This window comes from Platalea leucorodia (genome assembly GCF_965183815.1).
Source record: "Platalea leucorodia genome assembly, chromosome: 5".
Taxonomy (NCBI): domain Eukaryota; kingdom Metazoa; phylum Chordata; class Aves; order Pelecaniformes; family Threskiornithidae; genus Platalea; species Platalea leucorodia.
This window is the reverse complement of record NC_138827.1, coordinates 88160990-88187708: the sequence shown is the minus strand read 5'-3', so window position 1 is coordinate 88187708 and position 26719 is coordinate 88160990. Positions and strand designations below refer to the sequence as shown.

Sequence of the window (26719 nt, the reverse complement as noted above, 5' to 3'; positions counted from 1 at the left end):
AACAATGAAGGCAGCATTGCATTACAATGTTTTGATCTTCCTTCTCTCTCTCTCTCTCTCTCTCTCTAGAAAAGGGTAAGGCAGAGTGTGGCTAACTGGAGTCAATGTTAATAAGCACGTCTTTCTTCCATGAGCAGACTAACAAAGCTCCATTTCCTACCAAGCCAAGTCCCTGAGGCCAAACTCTCCAACACAAGGTGAGCTCCTGCTGACCTTTCCTGACCTGGGGCATTCATGACCTGCCTCCCTCACACGAATTTGCAGAGGTTTAATAAGACTTGAGCTTGCACTGAACCCTTCCCTGACACCTGTTCACACTGCCTTACATGTCGACTCATTCCTTTGTCTTCATGGAATTTATAAAAACTGACCATCTTTGAAAAGTCTCAGCTTGAGCTTGAATTGTCAGAAGTTTGTGCTTTGTCTCTTTTCTTTCCTTTTTTAAGGGGCGAATACTGATTACATGAAAGGACCCCATATTTGTGACATGGCATCGTAACTTCACACCAAAAACCCCACAGATAACAACTCTCTCTTTATAAAATACAAATGAGTTTTCTCAGGGGCAATTAGGCCTATTAGCAAAAAAGGCAGAGCTGACCTTGATACAGCAATCATACATTATTTCTAATCTAAAAGAATGCTGTATTTATAGCTTTGTATTTACAGCATAACATTTAAAGTAAACAGTTCTCTCTTTGTTACTGTTTACTTCACATTGATCAACATTTACTATTTTTTCCATCTCCTTAGGAATATTACATATTGTCCTTTAATTCAAATAACACATTTTTCATTATTTGGATATAGTAAATTGCCAAATTTTCTTAAGAGTAAATATTTCAATAAAACAAAGCCTGATCCAGGATCTCTGAGACTCATTTTAGTCAATTCTGTCTGCATAGATGCGTGTAAAATTTTGTCCAAAATATGACAAATCAAAAGAAATTGTAAACAAATGTGGACTCAAATTTTCACAGTTTTGGTACTTACATTTCTAAAGCTATCCTTAATAATTTGGATACTGTTTTTTGAATGGGGCTGACCTGTTTTCAGAATGGCTGACATCCAGAAATTCCAATCTGTCAAACCATGCCAGTTATGTAGAGGACCAGAATTAATTAAGAATACTGAAAATTTGAGGCATTTCTTCAGGGACTAATTGCAACTCACAAGCCTCCTATCTTGGATTCACACTAAGCATTTTCTTCAACAGACTTCAACACACTGCTATCAAAAAAAGCTTACATGCTTTAAGCTCGGACTACAACCATACAGACAGAGATTAATTTTATTAGTGCCAAGCAGAAAATTGGGGAGGGGGTCAAGAGAAAAAATGCAGAAAGCTCAGGAATTTTTTAATCACAGAGGAGAACACAAGTAAGGATAAAATTAAATTTGTACTCATTGGTGAATAGTGGGATTAAGTTTTTCCTCTCTTCTCTATTCTCCCTTTTCTGTTTCTACTTGGTAGTATTTTCTTCATGTAGTTACTTCACTTTGCATATAAATTTGTAAATTTATTCACAGAGGCTTTTTGTTATATTGATTTGGTGCAACTGCATAGTTCATATCTGTAATTATTAGGCACAAATTAGAAGCTTGCACTTATGACACAAAAATGATTTAAAAGAAAATTTCCATGTTATACCTTAAAAAAAATTAATGATAGTTTTCCCCTTAAACATAAGCCTTCTAGAAAAACGTTCTATTGATAAATTAATTAGACCTACCTTGTATATTCTTCTTGGAGCTTGTTTGGGTCGCTTACAAAAAACTTAACTCTAAAGTTCAAACTGTGAGGCGATCCTCCTACGGTCAAGAAAAGTTATTTCTATTTAATCAGGGTACCCTGGAAAAACAGCATAATAATGATATATGAATTGACCAAATACATACATGTACTCACTTTTTAATTGTTTCCTGATAGGTTTGTTTGGATCCAGCCACCTCTGGAAAGAGACAAATTATAACACCAACTTTAGAGAAACAAAAATGTGCAAATTGTAGCTTTATACATCAAATAACTGTTGCTTTTCTATTACTTTTTACTTGGTCTTTTACCAAAATGTCTTGCTGGCATACAAAGTCTTCTTACTGATTCTGGAAAGACACCAACATTATCATCAACAGCTGCTATTGTTCTTCTTTCCCCGACATTAACCTTTGTTGTCCAGATATCTGTCTCTTACAGCGCTAATTCGACAATGACTTGGTTCTATGATTGTCACATGAGCCTGAGAGAGGTTAGAACTCAATTATGGTGTGTTTAACAATCTTCAACTACTCTTTAAACTGATCATCTAAGGTGAACTAACTGTGGCAGTGAAGAGCTATAAACAGGCTAATTTACCCACCTCCGAAGTTAATTTGCTTCAACTAGTTCCAGTACTTCTGAGTTTGCATTTTGCAGGTCTGACACATCCAGGGAGCAAGCCCACTGGCTCACAGATCCTCTTCAAATTGTCAGCCTGAGTGTCATCTCTGGTAAATCGCTAATTGGGATCTTGGAAACCAGAGGCTCAGCACTCAGCCTACTGGATTAAGGACTACCGAACAATTTTACCAAACAGCACCCAATCTTGATCATCTGTACGGGAGAACACTGCTGTGGGGAATTACAGACAGATCTTCATAAAAATCAACGCTGCAAACTTCAGAGAGAAGTATGGTTCTCTGGAAAGCCCTACAAGTTGTTTAAACCATTCCCCACTGGCAACCCAGCAGACTTTGCACATACCAACACAGTTCAGTTAACTCTTAAATCTATCTTTGTTATAAATACTGTTTGATTCCTCATCCTGCCTTGCAAGGCAAGCCCACACGCCTTAGGAAACAGTTCTATGGCGACATTTCCTATAAAGTGACAGAGACCTAACCCTGTACGGCATGTAACTACCTCACATTTATCACAGGGCTTTTTATTTTTTTCATGTGAAGGAGGAGGAAGCAAACGCACAGAGGTACCTGAGCTATCTGACACACACTATGGATCTGAAGTTAGTTCTGAGTCATTTTATTCATTGGGAATAACAAATAATGATTACTACATCCAAATGCTGTATCCTTGTAGTAGATGACTTAAGAGGAACTAAAGCGACAGTTTGATACAGCTTAAAGAGTGTGATTATTTCAAAAAAACCTCACACAGGATCAATTGACTTTTAAGACTAAATGTAAAGGCTTAAGAAAGGACTCTCCAGCCAGGGATACACATTAATTTTAGATAAGAATCTTTCAAAACATGGTAAAAGATACTTGAGTATCTTTAAGCAAGGGGTTATGATCAATATATCTGATAAATGCACAGGTCTGACTGATAATCCTCCAATGTATTCTTTTTTTGTGGGAAGTACTGTTTGAGATTACAGTTAATCCAGAAAACCTGGAATTGAAATGACTAGCAGAAAAGCTTGCATTTACATTTCCTTCTGGTTGTAAAGATCAATTTAGCATGTACTAGTGTAGCTCAAACACAGAAGCATAACTTTTTCTTGAACCATATTTAATGGGCAATATCCATTCTTTCAAGTGATATCATTGGATCCAAATGCAAAAGCTGATTTCCTCTGTGGGAATCTGCAGAGGGTTAAACCACTTAAAGAAGCTGTAAATTGACAGGATTTAGGCAAAAGTACCAGAACTTTATGAATCAAGGTGCTGCTAGCAAGACGTGTTATGCCATTTACATCCCAGTAAGTCTGAGAGGCAGACAGATTTGGGGATCCATGAATTTTGTACCCCAGTCCCTTGGAGAGTCATTTCTGTACTCTCTCCTCCCCCAGCAACGATCCCTGCCTCACTCCCTCCTGCCACGGGTGCTCCAGCACCCACACTGACAGTATTCACTGCACCCTCACTCCCACTATGCACCAATACCCCCTTCTCAGCATTGCTCCAGTCATCCCCAGTCCAAGACCCTCGCCAAAAGCACCACTCCAGCTGTATACAGCATCAATGCTTTCTTGCATTGGCTTTTACTGTGACATTAATATTATACAAAAACATAAAGCTTGTGCAGTTTATGAAATCTATGTTTAGGCACAATGATAGATGTTTCACAGTCAATTAGCAGAATCCCCTTTTCCCCATCACCTTTATCTCCTGCTGTATTGACTATATCTTATTAATATTCCACTGTTATTTCACAAGTTACTAGAATATTTGTCCATCCAATCTGGTTTCTTTGTCCAAATGAACCGAGTATAAAAATAAACTGACATCAAAAACTGAAATTAGTCAAACCCAGAAATTCTTCAAGCTTACATGACTAAGATTGGTAACATTTCTCTCTCTGACACATTGTTTTCATGGCAACTAGATATGTGCTGAAAAGCCAAAATATTTAGAAGTCAAAGACTACTAAACCTTTAAAGCATGTGCATATATCAAATAGCTGTGAAGTCCTCCTTCTTTCGGACTAACTCTTAACCAGATCCTTCTATTACAGTGTTGTGTTCAGCTGCTTCCCGATAGATAAACTAAAAAAAAGAGAGCTCAGATGACTAAGCTTTGGAAAGCCAGATAAATGAGAATGAGAAACACTACAAATTTCTGAATGTTGAGTAAAATATTGCGTGACAGTCAATTAAATACTTCTTAAACAAAGCTAAAAAATAATTCAGCCTTCTCTACAGCATGCCTATGTGTTTTCAGCCTGGAAACAAAGTTTAGAATAAAAAGATTAAATGAGGCCAGCTTGCCAATGTCTTAACAGAACTATCTACAAAGTTACAAAAGAAAACTTTGTTAAATACCTACAACTGTGGTATACAGCTTTATTCATATTAATAATCTTAACGTTACCAGAATTTAGAAAAAGAATATAATTAAGAATAATTTGCTCTAGAGAAGAGAGAAACATGGAAGTAGTTCACTATTCAGGCAGAAGAAAAATTATGATTGTATTGTGACCTCTTTCTTCCTCGTCTACATTAAAAAAAGACATTAAATTAAGAAAAAAATCCAACCTCTTAGTAAGATAAAAAAGTATTCCTTCTATTTAGAACAGTCACTCTTGATGGTAAAAGAACAGCAGACCAAATCTGCACTTACCAAAGAAAGTTGCACTATCTTCTGAAATTCACCTTAGTTACTGAGTAACACTTTACAGTGTCACTTATCTCTTTAGATCACATTCTGCACATTTTGTGAACAAAATTACTTTTGACACACAAGTTGGAGATAAATTTAGACCCCATCAGTCCGACACACATATAATGGGAACTACGTAAAGAATTGTCTAATAAGGAATAATATTTAGTTAAATTGCACTTTAAAACAAGTATTGAACATTTGATACCTATAAAAGAAAGTATTCAAGAAGTATTCTTCAAGCAACCATGATCTCAGCAGTACAGCTGTAACTATTACAGCCACTGAACATTACAACTGGATCTACTACTTTCTACAGATGAATTATAAAGTGATTTACAAAGTTTCAGTCCTATGATATTTCCTTTCAATTAAAGCGCATGAACTATTATAAACACTCACTTACAAAGGAGTCCCTTCCTTTTTCTGTTAAGGTAATGAGCTGACAGCCCTTGTCAGAGAGTGGACTATAATGAATCACTATTGAAAGACCTACCAGGTGTCTGGGCTAGAACCAAAAACACCGTACAGGACAATCTAAAAACCCCTCATTTTTTTCTAAGTCCTAATGAAAAACAAACAAACAAAAAAAACCCCCACAAAACAAACAAACAAACAAACAAAACAATAAAAACAACCAAAAAAAAGTTACTCTTTCTTATACCAACTGACAATGATCATGCTGTCTAGTAAATAGATACAATAAAACAAGCAATATCCTTTTAAGGTATTATTTCATAAGTACAGACCTCAACATTTTACTCCAAACCTGTAACTATTAACATTTAGTTTTATTGTAACTACAATGTGATACTGACCCGCTCAAATGACACAGTTGGAAAAGGTGGCACAATATTGCAATGGCTTCTATTTGCTTCTCTTTACAACAACACAGAGCACAATGATGAACATGACTATGATTTATAAAATCGTATTTATAAAACAGAGTCAACTTACAGGGTTATCAGTAGATTCATCAGCCAACTGTAAACCAAAGTAATCTCTCTCTGTCAAATCGAGATGCTTGAAGACTACATCCAATAGAACTTGTCCCTGATCATGTTTCTGCAGAGAACACATACATATATTGTTTAATGAACAAATATATAATCGGACACACAGACTTTAGGCAGGCAAAGCACATACACATCCTTTCAGATGTGCTCTAGCACCCTAAATTTTAAATATCACAGAGTGTATCCCAGGAGCACTATTTTTAAATGAGCTTCATCTCTCTTTTTGAAATGTATGTAAGGAATTATTATTTTTCCTCTTTGTCATTTTCTGACAGTAAGAATTTCTCACTTCTCAACTAGCTACATGATTATTCCTGAAAGCCATTCATTAGCCAAATTTTATATTTAAAAGGAGTACTGAAAAAAAGCAAAGCAAAGAAAAAAGGCCAGGATTTGTCAAAGAACTTTGTAGCCTTGTTTGGGTCACTGAATTTAAAAGTAAAGGTCTGTACAAGTTATTCTTATTTTACTTGAAAATCTATACCTGAATCTAAGTGAACCAGCATATTGAAAATATTTCCTAAGTTAAATGGCATAGACAGCTGAAGCAGCCAAATATCTAACTGAGAAGTGTCATTTAAATGCATTCTCTCAAAGACAGTACTTCACTCTAAATGATCTAATTCAAATGAACTGAATAACAGTAACATTGCTTTACCGAGACAAGTGAACAAACTTGATTTCTACTACAGGGACAAATCTTACCCACAAAATGACATAAAAAGAATCTGTAGTTGTTGGTACCTAGCAATTTTTTGCCTAACCTGAAAATACTGCCAACACAGTAATTGAAACACTGAGCATGCCGTTATGACAGGACTCAATAACTACATTTGGTGAAATCTGAAGGGAGTTTCCCAAAGAAGTTAAAGTGTCAGAGCTGCTTGAAGTACAAAAGATGAGGAAAAATTCTGCAAGAACAACTGTCAAACAAAAACAAAAAGATGAAAGAGATGATTGATACATTTTCCACCCAGATTTCCTACTCCTCTGGTGCCAAGCAAGCTTCTAAAAATCTTCTAGGTGTCAAGTATGGATTTGATACATCTTGCCTTGTTTACTGTAGGCAATATTTTTCAAGTTTTAAAACAAAAAACCTGCTCTTCTGCTCCCAAATGACCTCACTTCTCATAGAGATTATACAACAGTTTACTTTTACAGCCGTTAAAACAGAAGCATATAACTAAAAGGTCAAAAGAAGGTTGCAAGAGTTTCATTAATATCCATATATAAGAAAAATCTACAAATCACATTCAGACATTTGTTAACATCTAAGAACATTCTATCAAAACTCATTTTTTTGTTCAGCTGAAATTACACTGAAGTTGAGTAAACTGTTCAAAACCATTTATTGGGGGCTAAAAACTCCAAGAAGCTTGATAATTTATTTCGTAATAATAAAAAAAATTAGAAAATAGTTATCAACAAATTATGCTTGAAATGATCCCAGCAGGACAATCATAACCATAGCTCTGCATATTTCAAGTTGAAATTGCATAAGGCATATATTTCAGGTCCTATATAAATTTGGCTAAGTTAAAAGTGATCTAAGAACTGCTATATGTAGCTTGAAAGAAGATCTTATTTAAAAAAAAAAAAAATCATACAGAGAAAATGAACAGCCAGGAGCACCACTGTTAAAAAGTTCACTACTGAAAAATTTACTTTCCAATAACTAAAAACAAGCAAAGAAAAAATCCAGATGTTAACATAATAAATACACAACAGTATAAATGCATAAGGCAAATTTTATGTACAAGCCAGAAATAGTAATTTTCATTTTTACTAAATTAGCAGTTTCTGATATATTTTGAAATAAACCAGTAATCAGTACAATTTTTTCAGCAAATAAAACTAATTTTAAAATTACATAGCAACACTAATTGCTCCTTGGCATTTTTCCCCATACAGATTTAAATCAGAATTCAAACTAAGGACTTATGACCGTTACTATCAGAAAACGGGAGATGTTTGGAACCCAAGTTTAGGCTTACATTTACCACAGCTGACATGTTACTTCTTTAAATAACATGCAGATATCAATTCTGTAGCTTTTTTCCAATCTAAACCTGAGAATTTATACTGTTTCTTAAATATGTGAATAGAAGTTTTCTAACGAAAAAGCTTAGAACTTGCTGATCAGTTTGAATTTAGTAATACAGAACGTCATTTCAGGACTGCAAGGAAGGTATTTGTCCTGCAACAGAGCATCAAATTTGGTACGAGAAGGCTAGTTTCAACATGAAGGATTTGTTTTGATCACAATGTTTTACTCTCAGTGCAAAATAAAGATAAGCATCTAGTAAAACCAGACCTCAGTTTAACCCATCTCTGATATTTATATAATGATGTTGCAGCTTGCCAGAGCAGGTGAAGGTCATAATCCTGCTTGCTGTGAAAGGTCCAAAATATTTGTAATACTATCATAACCATTGAATAGCTGCTACAAATTATAAGAAGTATGTTAACAAGTTTCTAATTTTGCCTTTTTTTTTTTTTAATAAAAAAGCAAAACCAATAAATGTGGATTAGCGTAAAAAGAAGCTTGCTTTATTCCTACAGATAAAGTTAAACATTAATGTTTCCTCTTAAAACAGGGAATAATGGATAAATATATGAAAAATGGGAACTATCTAACATAAAACTGCAGGAGTTAGATATAAAACGTATCAACATTTTTTCTGAATTGGAGTATTAGAATGTTATGCGTACTTCTTATTAGTCATTGCTGGAAGCAAAATGGCTAAGAAATTTTGGCCTGTCAGAACAAATTTGACATCAACACTAGACATTAACTGCACTTTATGAAGTATCTATCATCTAGTGACTAACATCTATTAATCTCTAATCACAGAATGATTGTTAGCTGTTTACAAACACCCATGTTTGAAAATTTAGGAAAACATCCACAACTACATAGGTTTAATGCCTGCTGACCAAGTACCACCACAATCTTCCCAGTTTATACTACTGGTGTTCTGGTTTTGTTGCCAGTCTACAGAACTGGCACTATCTACAGCAAACACCAGGAGATACTGCTGCCGTGCCACTCCAAACAAATCCGGACTTCTGATGAGAGAGGAATGGGATGGCAGGTCCCAGGCTTTCCTGGAGGGGGTCAGACGGCTCTGCTGCTCACGGGTCTGTGGGAGGCTGCACTGCTCCTTCACCAGTAACAACACTGGAACCTCTCCTCGCGCAGCTCGCCACAATACTTGGGTTGCGACTCAAGCAAGCACATCCCCGAAGAGCCAGCGCTGTACTACTGTCTCCTTTCATTCTAAAGCTTATGTGAGCTTTGCAAAAAATTATCTTGTTTTTAAAAAAGTTTCCAAGCAGGCTATTTATTTTTTTGGCCAAAGAAAAAAGGGAAGTAACTAAGTAATGCTGAAGATCAAGTTATTGAAAATTTTCACTTCTAGAATTACGGGGGGGTGGTGGGGTGGTGGGGAGGGTTGGTGTAGGGGTTTTTTTGTTTGTTTGTGTTATTTTACAGATTTTTAGATTTTACTTCTATTAGAGTGTAAATGCATTAACTTTGAGGAGAACTCTGAGATAATAAAGGCTCCAAATTGAAACGTTTGTCCATGACTGCTAACTCACTAGCCTTGTTCACAGAACAACTCATCCCATCTACCTTGACTTAGTTTTCCCTCAAGTTTAGTGTGATCTCCATATCTATGTACTGGTTTTCAGGGAATACAGTTGAGTCAGCCTGCATGGAAAAGATACAATTTGAGGTATTTAAACAATTAATTATAACCAATTAAAGCAATTTGGTCTTGAAGAAGCAGGTTTACAGTAATGCAAATCATCCTGATCATGTTATTAACTCAAGTCAGCCTCATTTCTTCCGGCTACGCTTTCTATGAAGCGTGCTTTTCAGGGTCGAAGTAGGAATTCTTAATTTGGTAAGCAGAGCATTTTCTAGAAAGGATTTCTACTTTTCAAACATATGCACAGGTTAGTTCTAACCGATTCTTCTGCCTTCAACCAAAATAACCTTTGTCTGGCTACAATCCACAGGGATTATTTGACGTGATTTGTTACGCTCTATACAAGGTAAGGCACAAAGAACGCCTATTTTGCAGCAGATCAATGGAAAAGGCTGGTTAAAATGTGAACTTAGGACATGTCACATAAATTATCAAGATACTTTGTCTGTGATCGGTACTTTTCAGTTGGAGAAGAAATAGCATTTGAGTACATTTTTGTTAATACAGAGCTGCGTACTCCAGATGATTAAGCTTTACAATCATTAGCATACAGAATACCTATAGCAATCACCAGAAGAAAAAAACCCTGCTAATTTATTTGATGTTATCTTTGTTCTTCCTATTTTGAAAACAATCTATAAATATTTATTGCCAAGTATTGTGTCAACCACAATAAAGTAAAACACAGCTATAAACCCTGAAAACCTGTATACCATGTAGGTTAGCATATATTTGCTATGATTGAATATTTACTACTCCCTATTTTAGGAAAAAACAGATTGAGGCTAAGACCCGAGATCAAAATGTTGAGCACCAAGGGACTTTTTGTTCCCTAAACTTGGTTTTAATAGACAAACTTGCAGGCTGATCTATATAAGCAGTAAAGCGTGGTCCATGCAACTAAAATATTTAGTACACTAGGGAGGTGGCGAGAACATATTACATAAATTTTTCTTGGGAGAGACAGAATAGATGTCTGAGGATTTATAACTGGTGATTCTATTCTAGACAGGCACTAGCATTCTCTAACGTTAAACATACAGCTTTTGAACACCTAGATCAAAAAGAAGCATAACCTCCCATACCTATTGTACAACAATTATTCCTTATTTTAGCCAACTCTTATAAACAAACAAAAAAAACTGCAAAACAGATATTTTAATGTAAAGCTCATGCACCTGAAAGCAGAGAACACAACATTGACATTTTCTCATGCACTTTTAATGCTTTGTCTCCAACTACATTCTGCACATACTGCTTTTTGGCAGGCAGTATAGACCTGTTAGCAAGGATGACAAGATAAGAGATATAGAAGAGCAGTGGAATATTGTAGAGAAAAAGGGAAAAGGTATGTAGGAGAAATTATCCCAGGAAGGAGATGAGGCCTGGTGTTGATAAATTAAAGTCTTTGGTCGTCCCTCCCCCAGCTCCGTCATCCAAAATTCGCACCCTTAACTACTCATAAGTCCCGAAAAGTTAAATAGCTCCTCAGTGAACTACAAAAATGCCTTAAGAGAACATCCCAATACCTTCTATCTTGATTGATAAATCTAAAACAAATAATCACCAGTCTACCTCTAAATCTTAAGCCACTCAACACTGGATCCTTGCAAGCTTTTGCTAGATAACAGAGATTTTGCTCCTCTGATAGGCAGCTGCAGGCTGCACAGGCTCTAACCACCTGATTACAGAACAAAGAAATGCAATCACTCTCATAAATCTTCCCTAAAACATTAAAATGCATCAATATCCTCACTAAACACTGGATATCAGAATCCAATACAATTACTGAGCATTATAACTTTTTCAAATAGTCCAAATTAAACTTGTTCACACGGATTTGAGAACTGCTTCAGTTTCTCCCTCACTTCCCAGCTGAAGTCCCACAGCCTTATTTGATATCGAGGTACTCGATGGTACTTCATTCCATTCGCTGAAGTTCAATTTTCTCTTGAAAAACTTTAATAATCATGCCACCTGTAACTTTTACTATCACATTATTCAACCCTTCTCCACATAAGTCATCAATTCTATAGCTTACAAAGTAAAAGCTAAATTCTCCTGCCCCAGGACACCCCACAGCTTCTTCTCCGTTGAATTCTGCTTCTTCTCACATAAAGATAACTATAAATGCTTTAATGTTTTCTTCTGAGGTCCTTGCCTGTTGTTTGTGGATTTTTTCCCTCAAGAAGTCAAAAGAAATGGTTGCACTTGTGTGAACATATGCACAAAATCATGACCATTTTCATTTTAACTCCTTATCAAGGATTACAGATTAGAAAATCTGAAGAATAACATGCTTTAAATTCCAGACTCATATCTAAAAGTTATTCACTTTTCCCAGTAACAGTCCTCAGTATTCAGCAACCAGCTTCCTATTTTCTTTCCTGCCATCCTCATTAGTGCATTAGAAGATGGTGAGTTTAAGCAAGGGAAATCACAGAACAAGAATATAATCGGAGAAATGCAAAAAGCAAAGAGATACTTAAAGATAATAGCTGTAAACAAATATAAGCATACACATGATTGAACATAGTTACCTACAGAGTCAAGAGAAGAGTTATCATTACACCTTACTCATGTTCAAAATGCAAAAACCAGAATGGAGTAAAGAAAAGCTCGCTTCTCATTCAACTCAGTGGCAAAACTTCCCTCCATTTCCACTATACAACTTTAGCCCATGAAGAAAATTACTAGAAATAAACTATGCTTTGTATGTTCAATTTTGAAATTAAGATCTGTTATATATACTATAGAGGATGCCAGAATGACTAAGTTCACAGTGACTTAGTACATACATGTGCAAGCATGCCTGCCTGAATGTAACTTCCCCTTCTAGCCATACAAGTCCAGCAAAGGAAAGCAAGCTCGGTGATATTGATTTGCAATAAGCAAATTACTTACATTAACTCTGAAAGCTTGTACAGTGTTATCCAGGAGAAGAATGTTGCAGACCACCTCCGTATGCTGCCTGTCTCGTGCCAGCTCAGATGCTCGTACATTGTAGGTTCTGCCAGCAGGCAATCGGAAACGTGCGGTCATTACTGTCCACACACGGTCTTTAAGCAAAAGAAAAAAAAAATTAAAAAAGATCAAAAAGTGCAAATGCAAGAATGTCATACTTCAAAGAAAGGTCAACACACAGCAAGCCCATTGCTAAAAAACTCCATTATAGAAAAAAGAAAAATGAGTACTAAATTCATGGTATCCAATAATGAAACAATGTCTTACAAATTACAACACAATCTTATTCCAAAATACTCAGTCCTTTACTTTCTGTCCATTGTCCCCTCCCCTCCCTATTTTAAGGTTGTTTTGTGGTTTTGGTTTGTGTGGTTTTTGGTTTGGTTTTTTTGTTGTTTTTTGTTTGGGGTTTTTTTGGGTTTTTTTTTAAAGATTCAGCACAGCATTTTCACTTCACAAAGCATTGTAATTTGTGGGCATCATGGCTACTAGGCTCCCAATATTAAAGGCAATTAAGTAATGAATTTCAGTGCAAAACAGCAAAAAAATGCTTACACCAAAAAGCTTTATAGAGAAAAAGCATGTAGAACAGAGATACAAAGATTCTGATACATTATTCTGCAAAGCTTGTGCATTCACTGTATAATAATTAGACATGCGAATACACAGTGATAACAAACATTAGCCTTTCTTTTGTTTCTTTCTTTGTTTGTTTTTTAAATTACAACACAAGTAGATAAAGGTTTGTCAAACTACTGAATCTTCTGTCTAGGTCAATTTGGATGGATTTACATATTAAGTTTGGAAACCCAAACAATTCTTATGTCCAAATAAGGAACCGTGACCAACAGAAATCTACACTCTGCACTAAGGGCTGATAAATAAAATGCAAGAGTTGAAATGTGACTTTCACTTTTCAAAACTAAGATTGTAATGATTATAGAATCATAGAATCATTAAGGTTGGAAAAGACCCTTAAGATCATCGAGTCCAACCGTTAACCTAGCACTACCAAGTCCATCTATACCATGTCCTCGAGCACCATGTCTACCTGCCTTATAAATACCTCCAGGGATGGAGACTCAACCACTTCCCTGGGCAGCCTGTGCCAATGCCTGACCACCCTTTCGGCGAAGAAGTTTTTTCTAATATCCAACCTAAACTTCCCCTGGCGCAGCTTGAGGCCATTTCCTCTCATCCTATCGCTTGTTACTTGGAAGAAGAGACCAACCCCCACCTCGCTATCAGCCTCCTTTCAGGTAGCTGTAGAGAGCAATAAGGTCTCCCCTCAGCCTCCTCTTCTCCAGACTAAACAACCCCAGCTCCCTCAGCCGCTCCTCGTAAGACTTGTGCTCCAGACCCTTCACCAGCTTCGTTGCCCTTCTCTGGACACACTCCAGCACCTCCATGTCCTTCTTGGAGTGAGGCGCCCAAAACTGAACACAGGACTCGAGGTGCGGCCTCATCAGTGCCGAGTCCAGGGGCAGTATCACCTCCCTGGTCCTGCTGGCCACACTATTCCTGATACAGGCCAGGATGCCATTGGCCCTCTTGGCCACCTGAGCACACTGCTGGCTCATGTTCAGGCGGCTGTCGACCAACACCCCCAGGTCCTTTTCTGCCAGGCAGCTCTCCAGCCACTCCTCCCCAAGCCTGTAGCGTTGCATGGGGTTGTTGTTATCCCGCAACCCCAGTCCAGCGAACTACTTAGGTGCACACCTGATGCTATTAGCCCTATCCAACGATATAGTTACTTTCTTAAGTACTTCGCAAGATCAGGGCCTGTGATTCACTTAATTACACACTCAGCAAACTATTTCTACATCCTCTGACAAGGGCATAAGCAAACAGAAAGTTTCATAACTTCAGCAGAGAATGTATTGAGATAGAAAATTAAAATATCTTAAAAACTAGTAAAAGAAAACAGATATTCTCAAAACTGAATACAAAATGATTGATTTTCCTTATTTTTTGAAAAATTATGAAGACTTCAAAAATGTTTACATGTTTGCTTCCTATTTTGAGAGGGGTGGTGTGTACCGTGATAAAAAACGAGAATTTAGCAGAGGACAGCAAACATCCCAGCAGTGATTAGAGTGCTTGCCTGGATCATAAGAGATATCTGTGTTCCAATACACACAAATGAATAGAGGTAATAAGTAAAAGATTAATCCCCTCCTAAATAGTTAATACCTTCGGCTGGGGCTGCACGGCTAGAAGGCACGTCCCCTGGGTGGTGGATAGTGGATCCCTCTCTGGAGGGTGCACCGGATAAAACTGAAGAAGGTGCCGCGAACCAACGCAGCCTAAGGGAAGGCCACCCTGACAGAAAAACCACTGGCCCTCCAAGTCATGGGGGTTGGGCAGGAGGCCAACTACCTCCTCCCAGAAAAAAAAAAAAGAAGTTGCAGAAATGACAAGCATCAGCTTTCAAAAAAACCGAAATGGCGGAGATGGAGAAAATCAGTAATGAAGTGAGGAGGAGGAGATGGAACTGGATCGGTCATGTCTTGAGGAAAAAACCAACAGAAGACTGCGCTGTGGCCCTTGGGACTCCAGAGCACGCAGCCGCAGACCGATCGAAGTGGAATAATGATGTTCGCGCCTTGTGTGCCTCCTGGCACTGAGAGAATTCAGATTCAGAAATAGTTAATAGCTTAGATACTTAGGCCCTCATGGGAAAGCGGAAGACCAAGATCCAAGCCGCCTCTATCAGGAAGGGCCAGGAATTTGCAGTTTAACCCTCTTCCCACTGCCTGCAGTCAACCTCCTGAGCAACTGCCCTAAAAATCTGAGGTATTTTGCTTTTCTAGAGTATGCCTTCAGCTCTTTCAGCATGACCACACAGACATAAAAAAAATCTTTCTGATGATAATCCATCCTTGCAAAATGTTTCAGTTTTGACTTAACCAGCATTTTCAGATTAAAAAGTACTTGTTTCCTTACCAGACGGCTTTTTTTTTTTTTTTGGCTACTCAGTCACTCTGGCTTCAGAACTGCAATGCTGTATTCCTGCAGAATTACAGCAAGTTTATTTTTGTTTTGCTAAACCAGCATGACAAACTGAGAAAGGATGAAGATACCAGATAAACCCACCAACTGAAAGCTAAACTCATGAGTTTCTCTTAATGACAAAATGAAAAAATTGTGTCACAAACATTAAAACTCCAAAGTAAAGCCTAACGTGAAAGTACACGTCTGACAACTCCTCATGAAGAGGCTGCTTCTGCTAGGCCTTCTACAAGTCTCAAAAATGAAAGGCAGAAGAAAACCTTTAACAGAGAAGAATAGGTAACTGCCCCTCCATACCAGTGATCTGAGCCAACAACATAACATTTCACAAACAGTATTTTACGTCACATAGACACAACCTAAAAGTCAGTCACCTTACTAGCCATAATGGCATAAAGATCAGCATCTTTATCAGTGCAGCTACACAACCAATAACCATAGCCAAGACTATTTGCCTGTGACCTGAATCAAAGAAGGTTTCAGAAAAGCATGCAATTTGATTAAAAACAGTTTATCCATACCACAGAGACAACCCTTTGACAGGCATATTTTACGAGGATTTGCATAAGTGATAAATCAACCAGGAGGGTTATCTCAGAGTCCTTTCCCACGAATACAAACACCAGTGCACAAAGTAGGACTGTTTAGCCTCCGAATAAGTATTGCAGCCCTCACAAAACCATTTGGTAGTGACCCAGAAGGGTCTAACTCAACAATTCACAATTTTGCAGCAGAAAAAAAAGACTTGCTAAAGGCCAGAAACCATCATGCTTTAAAGGAACAAAAAAGCAAATCTCACCTTTCCCTCCTGTTCTCTCCCCTATTTTTGTCTTATTTCCTGATCAAGACAAGACAATACTTCTTTCCTCATCACTGCCTTAACCTAGACAGAAAACTTCTGGGTTTCAAACAGAGCAACAAATTCATAACAGTGAGCAAGGAGAAACTGTGCCCTCAGTGATCCTCAAAATCATTTAATACCAAGCAACCATTCACCGTGTCCTTCGATAGACCCAACCTGCAGACCCAGCAAGGTTCTCACTGTAACACAGTTGATCTTCAACCAAACAAAAACACTGAATAGTCACAGACAGTGATTCAGTTGTTTCTCAATGTACATAAATGAAATGATCAAATTCAAGAAAGAAGGCACTGTATTATAAGTTTGCTAAGGAAACAGGACCAGCTATATTGGGTCAGAACAACACTTCGTCTAGCTCAGAGACGTGAAGGGCAATGCCCTCTCACTCTCTTTAAGGAAGGAATGAATAGGACACACACATAAAGATACTTCTCACAAACTGTTCCACAGCCTGGAGTTAAGCATCATCCTGGTGCGGAGCTCATATTCACACCATGCTGGACATCAGTCATTCAGGAATGTTTTCTTCATGGACTTAGGAAACCACGTTTCGAACTTCCAGGTTAGGCAATGAAGCATTATATTCCACATCCCACGTACAATACATAGTAGCCTGAACAGCCATCTTGTATTAGACAAGTTTCCTCCACGAAACTAAGAGGCTTTTGCAACTACAGAATACAGTTTTACAACTAAGTGTAGTAACTGAAATCCTTAAATACTTCTACAAAATGGAAATATAACATCCATGAAAGTAATAGAGAGGAAAGTGACAAAAGACAGACTATTTTCTGCAAACCACATTCAAAGTTATTCATTCCCCACATGTCGGCAAAGAAACTATGTAAGTATGTAGGGATTATGTTAAAATGCCTTCACCATCACAGGCTCTCTCAAATATACTCCTCCTTCTAAGATCTGCCAGGGGTATTACATATAACTGCTTTGTGGCCAATCATGTGTACACAACGTGTATTTACACCTCTATCAGCATACGTACATACAAAAAGGATGCAGTAGTTAGGCACAGACAGGCCCTGCAATTACTGGTCTTACTGTGACACACTTGTTTTACAATATAATTGGCCCCGAACTGTATCCAATATCATCTTTACTACTCCTTTCTTCTGGAAATACATGCACCAAGAACACAGACAATATTATTTCTCCTGACCAGGTATTGCCATGCTTGCTATACATTTTGACAACATACTAGCAAAATAGTGAGATGGCTAGCTATTGCCTATGAGGTTATAAATCATAGCTATCTGATTTCCTAGCAAATGATGATATATAAAATTACAAAACTGATAAAAATTCATCTACGCTGGTTGCAAACTTCTGAAACAAAAATATGTTATAGCTAAAGTTAGTATGGAACAAAGGACTGACTTCAAGCTCCAAAGTAAAATCTGCAGCCCCAAAAGAAATAGGAGTAAAGACAAAAGGTGAGATTCAGCCAAAAAAAGTCTGAGAACAACTGGTTTAAGCAACAGGTTAACTTAAGCAAGGTATTACTAAGTATGCAGATCCATGCCATGACCACTTATGCTAAAAATCTTTCCATATATGCAAGTGGATGATTTAAATCGGATTAATCTTTGCATATGAAGAAGGTTTCTGCTTATAATTTTTCAGCGTCTTCTGCTAAGCATGTAATATTTAGACACTTGAATTAATAATCCAAAGCACGTGCTGCTACAGCAACTGGAGAAGGACAGAACTTGTGCAATGAAACTCCACTTACCTCCCAGGTCTGTGGAGAGAGTAAGTTGTACATTTCCTGCCTGAGCTCAGGTTTCAAGCGATGAAGCAATTCTAGGGAGTGTTCCCTATCAAAGGGCAGAACATTCCTGTGATACTGGCTTGGTTAGGGCATTAAAGAGCATACAGAAGCTTCACAAGTGAATTTTTGGCATCTTCTATTCTTTTATGTAAAAGTATACAGTAAAATGACAATTTGCTTGGGCTAACAATAAACTAATCAATTTTAAGCAGCTTAATAAATAAGCAGTTGGTTAAGAAGGTAATTAACTGAAAATTAATCTATCCAAGAGTGCAACTGATTGGCTGACTTGAAGTAGAGTTCTTTTAAATAGAGTTTGCATCATGTACTGCACAAAAAGACAACCACCTTGGCACAGTACGGTATGCACATGTGCATTAAAGGACATGAGAAATTTCATCTTTTGAAATGAATTGCTAGATTTCCATTTGTTTAGAAGTTGGTACATTTAGCAACCCAGAAGACATGTAATTCCACTATAGCCCACCTGCCGATTTGGGTCCAACATAGTGCATGAATTTGCTACAAGAAGTGGAAAAGTAAGCCAGACTCATAGAAAACCCACATTCTTATAACACGATGTAGCTTGAATGCATTAAATAGATTACAGACCCCATGGTTACTAAAATTATCCAGACATTCCAATGGGGGGGGGACGACAAAACAATTAGAAGCAAAGAAAATTTTGAAGGTTTAAACAGACTAATACAACCTACTGCATTTCAAACAAACACAGAGTTATATCTAGAACCCGTCTTCATATACGTTTACTGAAAACATGTTAATGAAACTATATTAAATGTTTTAACTGAAACCAGTTTGAAAATGCTAAACATTAGTTGATTGTGCACTATTTTGAGGGAAGTCCACATTAGTCCAACAAATAAAAATCCAAATTTTTTATCTTTCAAAAATTTGTTTTGAAAGCTTTCAGCAATTCTGACATAGCACAGAGCTTCAGGACACTCCTTGTAAACAAAATTTGAGTAGAAATGCATTTTCATTTAAGTGAATCGACCCATGCACTACAATCCTGAACTAGTTCCAACAATTCATACTTCATTCATTTCTTCCTGCTTTCTGCTGACCAAACAATGGAAAGTATCCATAATTCTTGAAAGTTGATATGTAAACTTTGGGTCATTTCACTTTGTCATTACCAGGTGCAAAGGTTCAAGCTAGACTTCTAGCCAGGCACCAGTATCATTAATGATGCTGGGCTCTATCAAAATCTTCTGTTTCTTTTGTAAGTTTATTAATTATCTGTAATATATAAATTAATCAAATTCATTCTGCTTAAGAAAAATAATATACTCCTGTAAAGCTATCATATGGCCACTTGCACTGGAAAAGTGGGATATTGCATTTTTCCTGTTGACAAACTGGGAGTTACAGTGACTACAGAATGTAACTACAAGCACAATTCCTTTAGTGCTACTACATTCCCAGAGAGTTGTCAAAAGAGAGCACTAGACACGAGGAGACACTGGCACTGGAAGTTAGGAAGGTAGTTTCCAAAACCTCAGCAACTTCTCTGCACTGGTGGGTAATCAAATTGTCCTCTTGTTAGTGCAGGTATCTGCATGGGGCTGGCAGCTCTGGGGCTTCAAGCTCACCCCCCTCCTCAGTCAGCGCTTCCCACACCCTTCTTTACAGCCTGGCCCTGAGCAGCCTCCACACTTCATATGCAAAACTGATACACAGAACTTATCTAATCTCCAGTAGCTTTTATACATTCCCTCAAGACTTTTGTTATCTGTGGGCACTCTGAGCTGCTTGATTAAATCCCTCACAGATGCAAGAAGTATAGAACAGCAAAGGAAATTCCTTCTGCAAGTATTTCACTCTTGAGACCAATAAAGAGCAACACACTCACATCCCCCCAAAATGTCCATGACCTCACCTGTATTTCAATGAATGTGCTGCTCTTACATCCTCAATCCTCAATGACATAAAGAGCCAAATCTAACACAAAAAGCATTAATTGTTAAAGTACATCTGACAGTTTCTGAAAATTTTGGGCCCAAAGTTCAACAGTTGAGAGAAAAGAAGCTGAATGTAGCCTCTCTCCTCCACCATCAGCTTCTATACACAAGCCAGTAACAGAGAATTAGTATTCTATCCACTTCTTCAGATAAGTTTCTAAAATTGTTAATTCATCATTTTATGAACACGAGGATTGCGTGGGGTTGGCTGTGGATTTCAGTACAGTCTCAACACCTAAATTAATAATTACTCTCCGTTTAAAAATTACTTGAGGACTTCTTTTTAAATTAAGACCTCCTTGGATAATGCTTTTTATTTGCCTCTTTGGATAGTGGTTTCAAATTTGAACAACTGCTGTGTGATATCAAGCAAGAGTTTCACTGTTATAATCATATAATTACTAATAGAGACAAAAGGTTAAAGGCAAAACACCTTGCTCTGTCACTCCCAGAATTTCATTCTTTCCAACATAAAAATAATAATTAATGAGTGTTCGGTCACACTACACAGGATAGTGGCCAGTCTGTTAGAGAAAGCTGGAGGATGTATACCCAAACATAGCAAATTAGTTTGGTAATACTGTAGCAATCTACTATTTCATCTGAAAAATAAACTATTTTGACAATTTGACAATTCCCTCCCTTGCTCCTCCCTTCCCCCAAGAACAAGAGGATAGCGAACAGAAAAGCTTATTATAAATGACACTTCTATCTAATTAAATGTCAATACTTATTATGCTTGAACTGTATAGACAACACTCCCCAAAAAAGCCTCTCAGAAATTCAGCTGCTCCCTTCCTCTGCTTTGGGTCTGAAGCAGGACAGTGCAAGAAGTCTGGTATCTGCTTTTCTTCACTGCTATACATAACATTTCAGGAAACACAAAGACAGCAAGATAAAATTCATTACTTTGAGATTATAATACTTACTTGCACAGTTTAGAAGTAATACTAATAAAAAAAGTAGTTCTTAGAAACCAGGCCATCAACACTGCCCATTATTTTGAACCTAAAACCTTTATGTCCTCCCTTTCTATGCCCAGTCATTTTTCACATGAAGAAAGTAACTCTTCCATCTTCACTATCCAGGACTCTAGACTAGATACAGCCCGAGAAGATATTAAAAAATGTTTTGAGAGGAAAAAAAAGACAAATAGACTGATAAATAGAGATTCCAAACAGCTCAATATGGTTCATTTTAAACCCATTTTTAAGTTTCAAATTTATTTTTAGTGAATATCTGTCCACATCACATTACAACTGGCAGCCTGATAAATGCACTGGATTTCCATAGCACATCCTTTCATAGTAAATCTGATCTATTTTTTCAGGTTTTGACCAGTTTTCTAGATGGGAAACTGAGCTTCAGAGAGTCTGAAGAAATACACCCAATATACTAGAAGTCCACAGCTAAGAAAGATCTAGAATTAAAATAGTCAGACTTTTGTTTTGGTTTGTTACTACTTCAGAAGGTTCAACCCATTTCCCTTTTCACTGCAACAGTCGTCTTACAGGTCAGAGTGTGAACAAACGCAAAGACAACAAAATACCTCCTTCCATCTAGCTCCTGCCACCTCAAGGCTGAGTACTCACTGACCTGGTAATAACAGTACTTCAGAAGAGACAGGACTTTTGCATCACTTCCAAATGATGCAAGAAAAACATCCAGAGTCCACGTACCTTTAGGAAAAGGCTTCATATTGAGTACCTACTGTTATTCACAACAAATACAAACGTATCTGTCCTACAGGTGACACACTGAAGCCACAATCAGGCTTGAAACATCATGAATATGTGCAGCCATATTGTTTCTGACCTGGAGACCTTTTATTTGCAGGTGATACTCAAGGGTACGGGAAGTTTTATGAAACAACAGTCATACACATGCTTGAACAGGATTTGTGAAGTTTACGTGAGGTTTCAGAGATTATTTTGAGCATAAGTCTAGAAAGTTTCTATATGATGGCAATACACCCATACACACCTTAATGAACCAGAAAAACGCACCTATCCCTCTATTAAGTAATAAACTATAATTGATCTCAGGAGTCACCTGGATCATAGTGAGACCGCTTTACAGAATGGTTTAGGAACGGCATACCACAGTGTGAAGAAACAGAGAGCAGGCAGCTGAAGCTAGAAATGTCTTTAAGTAAACATATCGACATAGTTTAAGGCCTGTAATATGAAAACAGAAGTTGTGAATTTGCAGGGATCCAGTAGCAGGCAGGAAGAGACAAGCAAGGTCCGAGTAAGTAACAGATTACTAAGAGATGTTACTGGATGGGCCCCGACTCACATCAGAGCCACCAGGGAGGCCAGAACGCTAAGACAATCAAATCTTACGACTGACAGAAGCCAGTTTCAGACCAGGGAGAGGCTCTGCCCAGCCCACCTCCCCATACCATGTTCCCACTGTAGGTAGGCTGATGGCAACCACCAGCTACAGCAGTGGCAGCTTGCGAGCCAGCGAAGACACACGGAGGGGAGAGCTCCTGGGTGCACAGCTCTGGTCACTGCACCACTATACGACCACTTCAGCCAGTGCAATGGACAGCAAAGAAACACGTGCACTGAGTTAGCAGTAGCCCATGCTCCTGGAATAAGCAATTTAGGATGAAAAATGGCAAAGCTAGCAGGGAAAAAAAAATACATCTAACTATTTTTAAAAATAATAATAAAAAATAAAAAATAAAAAAGAAGCAGACCAAACCCTGTGGAAGGGCAGAGAGCTGAAGCAGTCAGTAAAGGATAAAGCTGCCACGAAAAAGAACTGGGAAGAGAACTACTGTTTAAATACCACAAAATGGTGAATTTAACCATCCTTCTATATTTAAAAAAAAATTATAAATTAAACAAATACACAAGTGCATTGATAAGACATAAAACCACCTTGTTTCCTAGTATGCATCTGTCAGCTCATGATATTTGGAGGCATTTATCATCATGTAAAGATTACTAGGAATAAATAGAAAAGTTTTCCAAGTGAGTTCCACCTCCGATATTTTAAACTTTATTATATCCATAACCTGCCCTTGTTTGAAAATAGCCTTAAAAATGGCAACCCCTGACCCTCACACAGATGATTACTACATCTAACTCTTCCCATTCCTGAAGCTGGATCTTGTATTCTTGGTCTCATGACTCAACGCTATAATAAGATGTAATAAATGGAGACTATAATGAAACATTACTAAAATATCTTCTTGATAGAAACTTCTCAAAATAAATTTGCAGTAATTTTTTAAATGTGTTCCTAAACTAGGTTAAATAGATTTAAATAGATTTCATTAAAAGGAAATTCTGGCTTCCATACAACCCTAAGATTAGGAAGCCTATATATTTACTCACCAAAAGAAAAAAGGGTTGAAATCAGTGCAAGTTCAGATAAACTAAAACCAGAAGCACCAGGTGATAATAACAAGTTAGTATTTTATACGTTCCTTAAGAAAGGGAAAAAAACAAAACAAAACAAAAACCAACCAAACAAACCCAAAACACCCCAAACTTCTTCCTACAGCTTTCCTCAAAAGTATCAAGGAGTAACTAAATTTGACTCCCCTTTGCTATACGACTCCAAAAAATATTTCTTTACCTATTAAAAAAGGAGTTTACAGTCCTCTACAGGCCTAGGAGAAATGAAAAGCTCTTTAGTATCTAAAAGGAGCCTGGTAATCTTCAAGCCTTTAATGACAATGTACAACTGCCTATAGCTATAACCTGGTACAGTCCTTTCAGGACACTAATTATTAACAGCCTGACTACACACGCTGAATCAAGGAAATGTAGCAAGTGAGAATCAGGTTTTGATATCAGCTGTTCCATCTACAAATAGGAGGGGTTTTTAAACACAATTTAAGAAGCCAAAAAGAGGAAGAAATTACACGTAAATAACAACTGCTGGTCTTCAACAGTTGTATACAACTAAGTAGGTAAAACAGGGGTAAAACACCAAATGCTGGAAAGTTACATGTTCTAACTTGGTGTGACTGTAAATGAACACAAGTCCCACATCCTATATGCTGTACAAGCCTCAGCCACAATTATCTGAAGACAATGTCAACAGAAAACATACTGATGGAGAAAATCCGTGGGCTAGCTATTAACCACTTGAGCACCCACAGATCAATACTGCAGCACGCAGCAGGATCTTCAAGTCCAGAGCAGCTAGTTGAATTGGCAGCTTTAGTTCCAGCCATGGCATCTGTGAAGCCTTTGAAGCTGAAGGCAGTCTGAATTGAAAACAAACCGGCAAAATTTGGAAAAAGCTTTTATTCTACTCATAGCCAACTTCAAGTTGTATTTTGGCTGGCACTCGAACTGAAGTATTAGAGGGAGGAAAGTTGTCTGTGTATATTCTGTTCAGAGAGGCTAAACCTAAGCCAAATTATCTTCAATAGACTTAAACACAGCAGATGCTAATTCTAAGGCTTAATATAACCAATTGGACACTTCCCATCAAAATTAGTTTTTAATCAGAAATGCCATTTCCACAAAATAGAAATTCTCACATGGAAAATTTCAGTTTTGCCAAAAAACACCAATTTTCCGCTGGAAACATTAAAATAATGCCTGTCTGGCTACCTGCCTGGAAAACGCTTGTCAACTCTGCTTCCTCCTCCAAGAGCAAACAAACCAAGGGAAGTCTTCTAGCAGCGCTGCCCAGAGAAGTGACCTCACTCCATCCGTGCTCCTGGCTCTCAGCCGCTCTGCCTTGCACTCCCTTCCCGAGCACCCGGATACTCAGCCACTCCCCAGCTTTTTGGCCCTTGGGTACAAGAGCGGAGCAGGCCACCTCCTCGGTTGCTCTTGGGGTGCGCACTAGAGAGAGTCCTCAAAGCACGTCTGCGCACTAGAACGAAAAGCTCTCCAGAGAGGGCGAGAGCAGCTTTGCTGATGGTCCTGCCCAGTAGCAAGGGAATCATCCTATTAATATCATCCCAAATTTTAAATTCTCCTTTTACTTTCTTATTTATTATTAAGAGCTCTTGCATTTTCACAACTTCAGCGCAGCTCAGGTAGGTATTTTTCTGACTTGACTCTGCCTCCTCTCAAAGATTTTCTTTATAAGAAATAATTTCCATTTTCAAGACAGCTCAAGAGGACTAGAAGTTCAAAAATTATTTGAGTGAATCTGGCAATAGAAGTATCACTCACATTCAAGTGATTAAGCAGTTAAATCTGATAATCATTCACCTGCAGTGAAATTGAAAAAATAAATAAATCACAGTTTGGAGGGTTTATATTTTTTTAGCAAGTATCTTACAGAGGTCTAAGCTCCCCAGATTTGTAAATTGTACAAACCTACTTTATAAAAGGATCATTTTCAAAGATCTTGACCAGAAAATGACAGAATTCCACCTGTACTTCTTACGAAGCGAAACTCAAAGCCAAACCAAAAGTTTTCCAAAACTGCAGCATACTGACCACAACAATCGCACCCTGTCAGGGGTTATGACATGATTAAACATTAAGGCCAGACTGCAAGCTCCGTGCACTTATCTTCATACATTCTGAGTTTTCTAAATTGTTAAACTACAATCAATTTTGCCCATATATGAGTAAAAGGAAAAATTACCTTCATGTGTATTTCTAACAGAGTTATCTAAAAATGCTTTTCCTTTTGGGATGCATTTCCTTCTTTTGAAACTAAATTGACAAACTTACAGAAGCATATAATGCTTCTGTAAAAAAAAGTATTGGAAGAAAATATAATGCAAGAGGAAAGACAAGATCCAAACTTACATAAAACATTTATAATTGTTACCAGGGTTTATCGAAGTAGACTTCTGAAAAAACTTTAAAGTTTTATTTTTTGTTTCTGAATATGACTGTTTTCTTCCTTATAGCTTTGTTCTTTATAGAATTACACAGTAATACGTGGAACTTTCCACAAAATTAACTTAACAAAAATAGCAGATGTTATTAATGGTGTGAAAAGCAACATCATACTGTCAAGGCTAACAATGAATATACTGTAACCAAAAAAAAAAAGAAAAAAATCCCTCCATTCCCGCATCCAAAAAAGTAAAGGCACAAAGTTGCAGGTATACAACTGGAACAGGCAGAAAACCTAGAAAGAAGGAATTTTTAAATGCACTACGGCACCGAAATGAAGTCACACCATGTTACCCAAGCAAAACTAAAATTCAGTGACAAACTCTGTATTTATATACTATTCATCTCAACCCACCTAATTAAATCTCAGACCTTTATTTAGAAGTTAGATTCCTTTTACTAACGTAATAGAGAATTATTTTCCAGGTACAGGGTATACATTTTCTA

General features: G+C 37.4%; 1 protein-coding gene across 4 annotated transcripts in view; it reads right to left on the bottom strand.

The window, feature by feature from the left end:
• The window catches only part of PTPN4 (protein tyrosine phosphatase non-receptor type 4), a 124196-nt gene that overhangs the window by 66444 nt on the left and 31033 nt on the right, over positions 1–26719 (bottom strand). For all 4 annotated transcript variants that reach the window (XM_082311993.1, XM_082311991.1, XM_082311992.1 and 1 more), the window contains exons 2-5: positions 12731–12885; positions 6052–6159; positions 1910–1952; positions 1734–1812 (exon numbers count right to left, since the gene is read on the bottom strand). In XM_082311993.1, the coding sequence (XP_082168119.1) occupies positions 1734–1812; positions 1910–1952; positions 6052–6159; positions 12731–12868 (368 nt within the window). In that variant the 5' untranslated portion in view covers positions 12869–12885. The remainder of the gene's footprint in view (positions 1–1733; positions 1813–1909; positions 1953–6051; positions 6160–12730; positions 12886–26719) is intronic.